Genomic DNA, 13,774 nt, shown 5'->3' with positions numbered 1-13,774 from the left:
TTGAAGATTGCAGAGAGACATTGATAGGATGCAGAAGTGGGCTGAGAAGTGGCAGATGGAGTTCAACCTGGAGAAGTGTGAGGTGGTACACTTTGGAAGGACAAACTCCAAGGCAGAGTACAAAGTAAATGGCAGGATACTTGGTAGTGTGGAGGAGCAGAGGGATCTGGGTGTACATGTCCATGAAAGTTGCCTCACAGGTAGATAGGGTAGTTAAGAAAGCTTATGGGGTGTTAGCTTTCATAAGTCGAGGGAAAGGGTTATATGGGAGGTAGTGTTTAAGGGTCGGCATGATATTGTGGGCCGAAGGGCCTGTACTGTTCTGTACTATTCTATGTTCTATGTTCCTTAATTTCTCAATAAGCCTTGCATGGGGTACCTTGTCAATTGCCTTGCTGAAATCCATATACACTACATCTACAGCTCTACCTTCATCAATGTATTTAGTCACATCCTCAAAAAGTTCAGTCAGGCTCGTAAGGCACGGCCTGCCTTTGACGAAGTCATGCTGACTATTCCTAATCATATTATGCCTCTCAAAATGCTCATAAATCCTGCCTCTCAGGATCTTCTCCATCAACTTACTAACCACTGAAGTAAGACTCACTGGTCTATAATTTCCTGGGCTATCCCTACTCCCTTTCTTGAACAAGGGAACCACATCTGCAACCCTCCAATCCTCCAGAACCTCTCCCATCCTCACTGATGATGCAAAGATCATCGTCAGAGGCTCAGCAATCTCCTCCCTCGCTTAACCACAGTAGCCTGGGTACATCCCATCCGGTCCTGGTGACTTATCCAACTTGATGCTTCCAAAAGCTCCAGCACATCCTCTTCCTTAATATCTACATGCTCAAGTTTTTCAGTTCACTGCAAGTCATCCCTACAATCACCAAGATCCTTGTCCATAGTGAATATTGAAGTATTCATTAAGTACCTCTGCCATCTCCTCTGGTGCCATTGACACTTTTCCACCATCACACTTGATTGGTCCTATTCTCTCATGTCTTATCCTCGTGCTCTTCACATACTAGTAGAATGCCTTGGGGTTTTCCTTAATCCTGTCCACCAAGGCCTTCAATGGCCCCTTCTGGCTCTCCTAATTTCATTCTTAAGCTCCTTCCTGCTAGTCTTATAATCTTCTGGATCTCTATCATTACCTAGTTTTTTAAGCCTTTCGTAATCTCTTCTTTTCTTCTTGACTAGATTTACAACAGCCTTTGTACACCACGGTTCCTGTACGCTACAATCCTCTCCCTGTCTTATTGAAACTTATCTATGCAGAACCCTATGCAAATATCCCCTGAACATTTGCCACATTTCTTCCGTATGTTTCCCTGAGAACATCTGTTTCCAATTTATGTTTCCAATTCCCTGCCTGATAGCCTCATATTTCACCTTACTCCAGTTAGATGTTTCCCTAAGTTGTCTGTTCCTATTCCTCTCCAATGCTATGGTAAAGGAGATAGAATTGTGATCACTATCTCCAAAGTGCTCTCCCACTGAGAAACCTGACACCTGACCAGGTTAATTTCCCAATACCAGATCAAGTATAGCCTCTCCTCTTGTATGCTTATCTACATATTGTGTCAAGAAACCTTCCTGAACACACCTAACAAACCCCACCCCATCTAAACCCTTCACTCTAGGGAGATGCCAATCAATATTTGGGAAATTAAAATCTCCCATTACGACAACCCTGTTATTATTACTCTTTTCCAGAATCTGTCTCCCTGTCTGCACCTCAATGCCCCTGTTACTATTGGGTGGTCTATAAAAAACACCCAGTAGAATAATTGACCCCTTCCTATTCCTAACTTCCAACCACAGAGACTCCGTAAACAACCCCTCCATGACTTCTTCCTTTTCTGCAGCCGTGACTCTATCTCTGATCAACAGTGCCACACCCCCCACCTCTTTTGCCTCCCTCCCTGTCCTTTCTGCAACATATAAAGAAAGCCTGGCACTTGAAGTAGCCATTCCTGCCCCTGCACCATCCAAGTCTCTGTAAAGGCCACAACAACATAGCTCCAAGTGCTAATCCGCGCTCTAAGCTCATCCACTTTATTCATAATACTCCTCGCATTAAAATAGACACATCTCAAACCATCGGTTTGAGTGCGTCCCTTCTCTGTCACTTGCCTATCCTCCCTTTCACACTGTCTCGAGGCTTTCTGCTTATAGACTCTTTTTGTTTAAGTTCTGTTTCACTAATTGTTCTCAATAATCTATTAAACAGATAACTTCATCAATAGCTTATCTGCATGACAACATGGCCTCAGCCAGTCTGAGATTCGCCCTTGCTTTGTCCAACCCTCTACCACAATGAGCCATTTGGGCCTGTGAACTTGTGCTTGCTAATTGTTGTCTTATCTAAAGTTGTTAAGTCCTTGTGCTTTCTGTTTAATCTTCTCAAGTTTATTTTGACTGACGCAGGTTTTCCACACACTGATATTATTTAAAGTGGACTCCCAATTAGTGCTTATTGCGGAGTTCTTGTGTTTCAAGAATAATTGGTTTTGTGGTGTTGTCCAGTCAAGCTACATATGTTCTGTTGGAATTCCTGTGAACAAGTTCCTGTTTCTGTCTCTACATGGGAGTCTGTTGTGCCTCCACACTTGGGTTCAGTTGTTTGTCAGTGTTCACTATGACAGGAGAACCTGCACCATAAATGGACCCAGTGGAGGTTCAACAGCATCTTGGACATTGGCTGTCTGGAGGTGAGGGTGCCTTCTATTCTCAATGCTTGTCCCAAGACTATGTTCCAAGTTTTCTGAGGACACGTTCTGAGTTTCCTGAGGCTTCCTCCTGAGTTCTCCAAGTCCACCTTCCAAGCTTCTCTAGTCTACATTCAATGTTGTCAAAGTTTCCTGGGTCTCCCATGGCCCTCCAGGTTTCTGATGATTATTCCATGCTCCTGAATTTGACCCTATGCTCCCAAGTTACACACTATGTCCCAGAGTTATATATAATATTCTGAGTTATTGTGCAATGATTCTGAGCTATATGTAATGTCCCCAAGTTACAAACAATGTTTCTGAGTTATATGTAATGTTTCCAAGTTATATGCAATATTCCCGGGTTTACAGTACCAGCCCTGTCTCGAGAGCATCAGGTCTCTCTCGAGTTTACCAGTCTTGTTTCAAGTTCCCCAGGATCCCTAGGTCTTCAGGAGCTGGCTTTAGGGAAGGAGGTACTATCAGGAGCACCGCAGGCCTGTGCATCTGTATGTGTTAATTATTGTCTTATCTAGAGTCGTTAAGTCCTTGTGCTTTCTGTTTAATCTTGACAAGTTTATTTTGATTGGCATGGGTTTTCCACATACTGTGATTATTTAAAGTGGACTCCCAATTAGTGGAAAGAGCATGCTCCGTTCCTGCTCATTCTTGGTCTCAGGATGCATTAACTGTTTAGAAGGCCCAGCTCATTATTCACTGCTGATTCCAAAGTGCCAGGTGAAAGCTTTTCTCTTGCCTGCTGAATCCATTTTGGAAGATTGACCAGATCCACTACAGTGCTGGCTGATCTGTGGAATAAATTGATATGAAATGTGAAAGTGTAAGTTTATTATGTGGGTCCTGGATGATTTTTCTAAATTTTAGATAGTTCCAGCACACAGTACAAATAGGTGGTCTATGTGCAGGATGTGTACTGTCTCATTTATACCACAGGATTACAGTTGGGTTCGTATTTCATCATGCAAATGAATGCTATGTTCTAAGTGGTTGGTTGATTTTCCTTGGAGTGGCCTCTGCTCCAACACTGAACTTTGATATAAGTACAACTAACACCATTTTATGTTTGTTTGTGTTTTTAAAGTAATTCCATGGATGAAGTTGCAAAGTCAGTCACATAATTTAATGAGGGTCCTATCAGAGCAGTGCCCAGATGTCTTGGGGCAGACTGGAGGCATGGGGGAATAGACCCATGATGACAGTGTTCATCCCTGTTTCCAACTGGAAAAATAACTCAAACTTGTTCCTAATTTGTTCTTTCAAAGTTATTTCTTCCAGAATTTAACAGGAAAGTTGGTTTAATAAGTAGAACCCAGTAGAATGTGGTATTCAGAAGATGTTGTTATACATTAGTTACAAGTAATGCCATGAGAATACAGATTTCCTGGAAATTGCGATCAAATATTCATCGTCAACATTTTTCTGTGAAAAGGAAAGATTAAGGACAGAAAAGCAACAGATTATGCTATTTTTCCTGACATTTTAAGAATACAAATAGATAAAGGAACTTATATTCAGGCTTCCAGTATCATTGCCAGTACTCACACTGTGTGTTATTTAAATTTGTGTAAATATACTGTCGTATTCTCTGCCACAGGAAACAGTTGAGGCCAGTTCATTGGCTATATTTAAGAGGGAGTTAGATATGGCCCTTGTGGCTATGGGGGTCAGGGGGTATGGAGGGAAGGCTGGGGCAGGGTTCTGAGTTGGATGATCAGCCATGATCATAATAAATGGCGGTGCAGGCTCGAAGGGCCGAATGGCCTACTCCTGCACCTATTTTCTATGTTTCTATGTTTCTATGAATGATTGTAATTCCCAAAAAAAATTTACAGCCAAGCAGAATAAATTAATGACTGAATTTGCAGTAAAAAATATCAAAAGCATTAATCCCTTCCAATCACATTATTTATCAATTTCTTGCTTTGTTAGCATGGTTCTGACATTATTCTCCTTTGTCTGCCCATCCAGGTCTTTACCCAAATGCACAATCAGATAGACAAACTATCATGGCAGTTCATGTTGAGCCCTGTTTGGCAAATTTCCTAGTCTCTTTGTCAGCACTTGTTGATGTAGTCATATAGTTGAAATCATGTCTAGGGAAACATCACCAGAGGAAATGAAATCAATATTGTCCATTGATTTGCCTATGAACTGGACCAAATAAAACCAACGTTAATATAAAACAGAAACATGATTATTAGAGGAAAGACCTGCAAAAAACTGAACGCAGAAGCTGTGGGTGACCAAAACTTTCAAAAGTACAAACTAACATTGTATCATGAATAATGATAGATATTATATATAGAACAAAAACCAAGAATTTTGAGTTTCTTAAACATTCAAGTGACCTTGCTATTTCAGAAACATTTAAATACAAATGTTTCTTCAGATTCATTTCATTGATAAACAAGCTACATTTTAATAAGTGACACATCTTCCTCTTAGATTTGTTCCTCTGTGTCACTGAAATTCACAACTCCAATTTTTTTCTTGATCCAGGAGAGATACTTTTCTGTTAACCGGATATATATGCCAGGTCTATTGGCACTTCCGCAATCCTTTCTAGCTGTGGAAATTCCAACGATCTCCCTCTTCTTGCTCATTGCCTTTTTTTTGCACATTAGTGGATCTCCTGCATCAACCTACAACAAAAGATGTTTAGAAATTACATTTGAAATGCTTTTATAAAAAATTAATAACTCAGAACGTAAGGCTAATGACAAATTAAGGATTACACACTTTTTAATTACGTGGCTTGCCTTGATAGTACAATTTATTCATCATATATTTATGTCAGTAATGCCACTCTTTACAAACAAGTACTGTATTGCAATCACATTTATCCAACCTGTTGCCATAGAACCTTGGGTGGATTTAGAAAAAACTGAAAATATTTAAATAATTCTCTTGGTCACATTGCAGGGAAGTTAATCTTCATAACAGCAACGTGCAGCCTGTACCATGACTTACTGTTGATGCTGTTGTCAATTCTCACTTAAGCCTATCCATATGCTTCATGCCTTATGAATATGCCAATTGCATTTGATCTTTCAGGCCAAGGTAAAATGTCTCGGTACACTAATTAAAGAGGACCAAGGAAGTGACTAAGACAATATCAGTACCTTCCTAAAACAGTTGGTCAATGGTACATAAATTATTTGGGATTTTACTGTGCGCTAATTGATTCCTACTTGAAAGGTACTTCATTGCACTTTGAAAATTCCAATATTGTGAAACTTCCTATGCCATTTAAAGAGTTTAGTTTTCTTCTCATATAGGGTGCTTTCTATCTTTCAATTTACACTCAGTCCCCAAGTTATGAAAGGGTCCCATTCCTGAAAAACAGTTTGTATCCCAAATTTTCATAAGTCAGAAATGAACAAAAACAGTGTGTAGGAAAGCAAGCAGTATCACTGACTCAGTGAGTGAACACGAGAGTCTGTTCAGTGCTCCCAGCTCAGTGGGAGTGGGAGAACGGTGAAAAAAGGCACATGGAAACACCTTGTTCCCACCAGGAAGAAGATTTTTGTAGGACTGGCAAAACTGTAACAATCAATTTGGTCTGTCTTTTGAATGTAATAATATTTGTGGGTACTCATTTGTATGTATGGCATTCGTAATCCATGGAGAGGGCCTGTGTCTATTTGCCAACCTATTTATTAATATACTCATTCACTCAATCACTCATGGCATGAGAACTTTCTGACAATGCCAATAATCATTGTCCATCACTTGTTACCCCCTAAATGGAGGAGTCAATAATGAATCAAACTGGTTAGATATCACAGCTCTGTCTTAATACACAATATATTTTCTAGTTATATCATTCCTTTAATGAACCATGTATAACCTACCAGGCAGGAATCTTTTTTGCTGTTTTTATCACGTGCACATATCATATTGTCTGTTATAACTGGATTGCTGTTGTAGTATTTTTTACTATTGCAGACTTTCCGATCTATCACAGTTGCTTCGGCCTCTTTCAAACTGTCAGGATGTGATTTATCTTTGGAACTGGTTTGTTGCCATCCAATGACATTGCACTTTGCTCCAGATTTGGGGTCTTTTGCTGACGTTGGCAGATGGAGGAATTCCTTAATATTTGCAGCTTGTTGTAGCTGTAACAAATAAGAAAATTTTAACCTCAGAAAATGTCAGCAAGGATATAATCCACGTATGGATATTTGGCTGCAACAGAAAATGTAAAAATGATCAAATGTATTCATTGGGTCAATTGCTAAATTAAATTGCAATGCTTAAAAAGGCAGAAAAGGCCACTGAGGTTAAAGCAGCACTAAATATCTGATGCCTTAAAAGTCAGAGCCCAGGTGAGTCCAGACATTAAGTAAAATATCAATTGCTTTGAGCTCTATAATGATAATAGTTGGATCTACAGTAAATATATTGGTACATTAATGGTCTTATGATTGATAGCATAATCAGGTTTTCTCATCAGTTTGCCAGTAAGAACACCACGGAATTACAACGAAGTTTGTACAACTTGAAGATACGTGTAGATACTTTTACAGATTGATCACCTCCAGAAGCATGATGTCATTGTCCAGTGTATTCTTGAATTCAGGATGTGGGAAAAGATTTTTAATCAGAATTTTCTGTTCTGTCCTATCCTTCTTCTTACGAGAGTGCATTCTAAGAATCACGCTGGATTTCTTTTTCTTGATCAGTCTGTAATTTTTGTAAAGCGAAAGGTTACTTGAAATAGCATCTTCAGTAAGTAAAAACAACCTGGGATTTAATGCCTCTTTCAAAGATTTGAAAACAATCTGCCAAATGAAATCAATATAACCACATTAACAGTCACACAGTTGAAAAGAGACTTAATTTCAGGGATAATGGCTAGGAACTGTATAGCCTGTAACAAAAGCAAACTAAAAAACCCTTAGAAAAGCAACTTAGAAAAAAATAATATTTCTGAAAAATATTAATAAAATTGTTTCACAATATTCAATCAATTTGTTCTACATGGAATTATTTTTTTGTGGACCTGTATTTTAAGTCCATTCAACTACTTTGGTTCCAATGCCCTTAATATAAATGCTTAATGAAATTCTGTTTGGAAAGTTTTGATTGACCAACCTTTAACAGCTTTTAGGATATTGTAAATTGATTTGTAAATGATAGTGTAATGTAAATGATAGGTACAGAGGAGATGTCAGGGGTAAGATTTTTATGCAGAGAGTGGTGAGTGTGTGAAATGGGCTGCTGGTGACAGTGGAGGTGGATACAATAAGGTCTTTTAAGAGACTCCTGGATACGTACATGGAGCTTAGAGAAATAGAGGGCTATGGATAACCCTAGGTAATTTCTAAAGTAAGGACATGTTTGGCATAGCTTTGTGGGCTGAAGGGCCTGTTTTGTGCTGTAGGTTTTCTATATATGTTTCTATTTCCCCTATCAATTGACAATAGGTGCGGAAGTAGACCATTCGGCCCTTCGAGCCTGCACCGCCATTTTGAGATCATGGATGATCATCTACTATCAATACCCGGTTCCTGCTTTGTCCCCATAACCCTTGATTCCCCTATCTATAAGATACCTATCTAGCTGCTTCTTGAAAGCATCCAGTGAATTGGCCTCCACTGTCTTCTGAGGCAGCGCGTTCCACATCTCCACAACTCTCTGGGAGAAGAAGTTCTTCCTCAACTCTGTGCTAAATGACCTACCCCTTATCCTTAAACCATGCCCTCTGGTACTGGACTCTCCCAGCAACTGGAACATATTTCCTGCCTCTATCTTGTCCAATCCCTTAATAATCTTATATGTCTCAATCAGATCCCCCCTCAATCTCCTTAATTCCAGCGTGTACAAGCCCAGTCTCTCTAACCTCTCTGCGTAAGACAGTCCGGACATCCCAGGAATTAACCTAGTGAACCTACGCTGCACCTCCTCCACAGCCAGGATGTCCTTCCTTAACCCTGGAGACCAAAACTGCACACAATACACAAGGTGTGGTCTCACCAGGGCCCTGTACAAATGCAAAAGGATTTCCTTGCTCTTGTACTCCATTCCCTTTGTAATAAAGGCCAACATTCCATTAGCCTTCTTCACTGCCTGCTGCACTTGCTCATTCACCTTCAGAGACTGATGAACAAGTACTCCTAGATCTCTTTGTATTTCTCCCTTACCTAACTCCACACCATTCAGATAATAATCTGCCTTCCTGTTCTTGCTCTCAAAGTGAATAACCTCACACTTATTCACATTAAACGCCATCTGCCAAGTTTCTGCCCACTCACCCAGCCTATCCAAGTCACCTTGAATTCTCCTAACATCCTCATCACATGTCACACTGCCACCCAGCTTAGTATCATCAGCAAACTTGCTGATGTTATTCACAATGCCTTCCTCTAAATCATTGATGTAAATCGTAAACAGCTGTGGTCCCAATACCGAGCCCTGTGGCACCCCACTAGTCACCACCTGCCATTCCAAGAAACACCCATTCACTGCTACCCTTTGCTTTCTATCTGCCAACCAGTTTTCTATCCATGTCAATATCCTCCCCGCAATGCCATGAGCTCTGATTTTACCCACCAATCTCCTATGTGGTACCTTATCGAATGCCTTCTGAAAGTCAAGGTACACCACATCCACTGGATCTCCCACGTCTACCTTCCTGGTTACATCCTCAAAAAACTCCAGTAGATTAGTCAAGCATGATTTGCACTTGGTAAATCCATGCTGGCTCGGCCCAATCCTATCACTGCTATCAAGATATGCCGCTATTTCATCTTTAATAATGGACTCTAGCATCTTCCCCACTACTGATGTTAGGCTAACAGGGCGATAGTTCTCTGTTTTCTCCCTCCCTCCCTCCTTTATTAAAAAGTGGGATAACATTAGCCATTCGCCAATCCTCAGGAACTGATCCTGAATCTAAGGAACATTGGAAAATGATCACCAATGCATCCGCAATTTCCAGAGCCACCTCCTTTAGTATCCTAGGATGCAGACCATCTGGACCTGGGGATTTGTTAGCCTTCAGTCCCATCAGTCTACTCATCACCATTTCCTTCCTAATGTCAATCTGTTTCAGTTCCTCTGTTACCCTATGTCCTTGGCCCATCCATACATCTGGGAGATTGCTTGTGTCTTCCCTAGTGAAGACAGATCCAAACTACATTAAATTCGCCTGCCATTTCTCTGTTTCCCATAACAATCTCTCCCAATTCATTCTTCAAGGGCCCAACATTGTTCTTACCTATCTTCCTTCTCTTCACATACCTAAAAAAACTTTTGCTATCCTCCTTTATATTCCTAGCTAGCTTGTGTTCATACCTCATTTTTTCTCCCCGTATTGCCTTTTTAGTTAAGCTCTGTTGCTCCTTAAAAATTTCCCAATTATCCATCTTCCCACTCACCTTAGCTCTGTTATACTTCTTTTTTTAATGCTATGCTATCTCTGACTTCCTCTGTCAACCACTGTGGCCACTTTCCCCCCTTTGAATCCTCCCTTCTCTGGGGGATGAACTGATTTTGCACCTTGTGCATTATTCCCAAGAATACCTGCCGTTGCTGTTCCACTGTCTTTTCTGCTAGGATATCCTCAGTTCTATCCTTTGTGTGATGGAAATCACATTTGCATGGAGTAGCTCAAGTTAAGCTCACTCTTTGATAGTTCCATCTCCAAAGAATACAAGGCTGGTCTATACAACCTGCCTCAATTTAATATCTAGAGCTTAGCTTAATTCTGATGAATTGTTAGTGCGCTTTTTCCAAGGTGAGGATAACTGTCATGGGCCCTGTGGCTTGCCATAGTGTCTTGAGCATCTAGGGTTCGTGAGAACCTGTATTTAATAATCAATATCTTAACTAGAGTTGTTAAGCCCTTGTGTTTTCGGTTTAATTTTGTCAAGTTAATTGTGGCTGGCACATGTTTCCTGCATTCTATGATTATTTAAAACAAACTCTCATGCCCCACCTTAGTGAGGTCATTGTGGTGGAGAGGATGAATTTGTGTGGTGATTCTCTGTATCTCCTCTGAGGTTATGATTATGATGTTTAACCTCTTGTTTCCATCTTTTCCTGAGGATCCTGCTGTTTCTCTGCACTTGGGTCCAGTCCTCTGAGTGCACCATGATAACAATCTTCCTGAGTTGTGGAATGCAGCACTAAATGTAATAGTCCAGTTGAATCTTTTGTTTTGCATCATTATAGGGGCAGGATGGAGTTTGTAAGGCCTGAACTTGCATGCTGTTGTACTTCAACCCTTGTATATCAAAGCTGACTGTTCATGTACTAACATTAATATTCATTCACAGGGCATTGCTGACCAAGATTTAATGCCCTAAAGGAGGGGATGTGAGAGGAAGGATTTTGTAAGGGAATACTGTCAGCCTTAATTGACAGTGGCAATAAACTACTGTCTTTAACTGCTTTAGCCTATGGTTAGGGTGCTTGCACAATATTATTGCCATAAAACACAGGAGCAGAATTAGGCCATCTGGCCATTCAGTTACGATCTGCCATTCCTTCCTGTCTGATTTGATGATGACGGAATGACAATGGGTGCTGAGTAACTTGGAGGACAACTTCAATGTGGTGGTGACCTTAAACTTACTAATCTCATCTTCAGCAGCACAGTGTGGTGAAGCACGGTTCAGGGACCTAGATTTGATTCTCAGCTAGGTTGCTCTCTTGGCCAAGTTGCTGCCTCCTAACTGTGATGTTGATTTCCTTCAGGAGCTCAAGTGTTCTTCCACATCCAATAGCCATACGGGTGGGTTAACTGGCCACTGTAAATGACCCATAGTGTAGGCAATTGGCAAAACTAATCAAAATTGATTGATGGTATTTGTGAGTGAATAATTTAGTGGGATGTGGGGAGAAGAGGATGTGGGATATAGGAACCAACATGAAGCCAATGAGTCAAATGTTAAAGGGGATTGAAATCTATCTAGTGTCTCTGAGTGATGCAGTAACCAGCCTTAGAGCTGAAGGCAAATTGGGAAGCTTGACAAATAAATGTAGCTGAATTGTCACAGTCACTTTTATAACCATTGTGCAAATTCTTATCTCGTCCTACTTCAAGATTGCAGTTAAGGATTTCAGCGAGGCTATCCTTGTCAGGAAATAAACATCTCACATATTTTTCCCCACTGCGGTACAAGTGGACTAATTATGTTCTGATGTCTTGTATCTCACATTTAACTAATCATACCTCTGGTTTATCATTACCCCGTGGCATTCTTAAGTTGTGATAATTTATTTTTTTCTGAATAAGAACATTTGCATCATCTTTTGTACATTTTATAGTCTGGATCTTGTTCTTATCATTTGTTCTTAGCCTTAAGGTTCTACTTCTGACAGCTTTACCTCCCTTTGAAATCCTAATTAATATAATTGACTATTGTAGGAAACAATTAGTTACAGATAACCTCACACCACATTTACTTGTTGACCTTTACCTTCCAAACACCCCTATCATCACGCATTATTGCCTATATCTTAGTTTTGAGTTCATCCTAAAGTACAAAGGAAACGAGCACAATAGCACATTTTGTAACATAAAGCCAAGATTTAGAGAAGCAAACTGGAAATGTCCTTCATTGATGTACGATAATCAAAGGTAGGCTGGAATAAATAAAATATCTTACTGTAGACAGGTTGCTGCTGTTAAAACCCATTTTGCTTGAATCAAGCTTCCTCCACATACATGCTTGTTATTGCTTTCAATGGACACCAGATAAGGTCTTGAATAAGGTTTAACCTTACGACCCCCAGTGATTTCTGAGCAGTCATCTATAATGGACAAAATACATAGCTGAAGTAAGTGCTCTTTAATGATAACTAAGTTAGAAACCCACCTCATCAAATACTTACAGCTTTGGTTTGCTAGGACTGTGGTCACTAGAAGAACAAGGGCTGTCTGAAGCTTGCTGATCATTTTGTCCATATAGTGGTGTGAGAATAATGAGCCACTCTTGTAGCATTTTGTGGAGGATGTGGTATTGTGCCGTTTTAGAGTCATGTGACATTTGGTGCTCTTGTCTTGAAACACTCGTTACATTTTAACAGTTTTATCAACATCATTTAACATCAGAAAACTATGACTCATTACACCCACAATCATATTAAAAACAGATAATAATTTAAAATTTGTAACATGAAGCTCTTGCTGCCCAAGATCTCTACAATGAAGTTTGCACCATAAATGACAAACTAGGTCATCCCACAAGCAGTGTTCAGATTTATTTCTTCTGCTTCATCCTTAGTTTAAATATTGGTTAAAAGTTGGGTAAGATAACAATAAATATGAGGTTCTGATGAAGGGTTTTGGCTCAAAATGTTGACTCTATTTTCCTTTCCATAGATACTGCCTGACCTGCGCAGTTCCTCCAGCATTTTGTGTCTGTCTCTCTGGATTTTCAGCATCTGAGAATTTCTTCTCTTGTGTTAATGAATATGAAGTAACATTGTTGCTGACCAGGAAATATATGCTTTATTTTACTGGAAAATATTCCAGTATCCATTATTCCCTTCATTCCTTAATATATCCCAATCAGTATAACTTGCTGATTTTGGTAGTACAATTACGTATTAAAAATAACAAAATTAAAAAGCACATGGAACTGTTAAAATGCCAGTCAGGAGTTGTAAAAAAAAGACAGAAGTAATGTACTAAAATTATTAGCTTTCATCAGAATTAGTTTTGCTAAGAGGTTAATCTTTCAGGCACAGGACTATCTATTCTCTTCACTGAGGCTCATATTTTGGGTATTACCAGCATTTTTTATTGTTCAGGCAGAAATAGTTACTGTAGGAATTCCCTTGCTGACTAGTTTAATGAAGGCAGCAGCAGTGGTGTCTCTCCACTGTTTTCAAGTGCTTAATCTACTGTAGGTAATCCATACCTCAGGCACGTGCACTGCTGCCCATAAACTTCATGTAGGGCCTTTGAGCATTATTATGGCTCTCTGGCTTCACTGAAAAGTTCATGGTTTGAATTTACTTGATGAGTTTAGGAACACTGGAAGTTATTTTATTTGTGGGCTTTATAAACACCTAAACAATAC

At 39.8% G+C, this 13,774-nt stretch overlaps 1 protein-coding gene across 1 annotated transcript; it reads right to left on the bottom strand.

Annotated features, from left to right (window-relative positions):
* Positions 1–3,374: 3,374 nt before the first annotated feature.
* On the bottom strand, positions 3,375–12,689 carry LOC134343954 (granzyme K-like). The gene is made up of 5 exons (XM_063042924.1): positions 12,582–12,689; positions 12,356–12,500; positions 7,277–7,424; positions 6,593–6,856; positions 3,375–5,380 (listed from the first exon to the last, which is right to left on the bottom strand). Exons 1-5 carry the CDS (start codon positions 12,652–12,654, stop codon positions 5,180–5,182), a joined length of 831 nt encoding a protein of 276 aa, XP_062898994.1. The 5' UTR covers positions 12,655–12,689; the 3' UTR covers positions 3,375–5,179.
* Between the last annotated feature and the right edge of the window lie 1,085 nt (positions 12,690–13,774).

This window comes from Mobula hypostoma, chromosome 3, assembly GCF_963921235.1.
Source record: "Mobula hypostoma chromosome 3, sMobHyp1.1, whole genome shotgun sequence".
NCBI lineage: Eukaryota > Metazoa > Chordata > Chondrichthyes > Myliobatiformes > Myliobatidae > Mobula > Mobula hypostoma.
Note: the sequence above shows the minus strand (reverse complement) of the source record. Positions and strands in the feature narration are given on the sequence as shown.

Excerpts from the sequence above, each read along its gene's own strand:
- LOC134343954 (XM_063042924.1), bottom strand. The coding sequence starts at position 12,654 with ATGGACAAAATGATCAGCAAGCTTCAGACAGCCCTTGTTCTTCTAGTG. Across the intron at positions 12,501-12,581 it reads AGTCCTAGCAAACCAAAGCT|ATGACTGCTCAGAAATCACT; the intron begins GTAAGTATTTGA and ends TGTCCATTATAG. Across the intron at positions 6,857-7,276 it reads ATGACATCATGCTTCTGGAG|CTACAACAAGCTGCAAATAT; the intron begins GTGATCAATCTG and ends TATTTGTTACAG.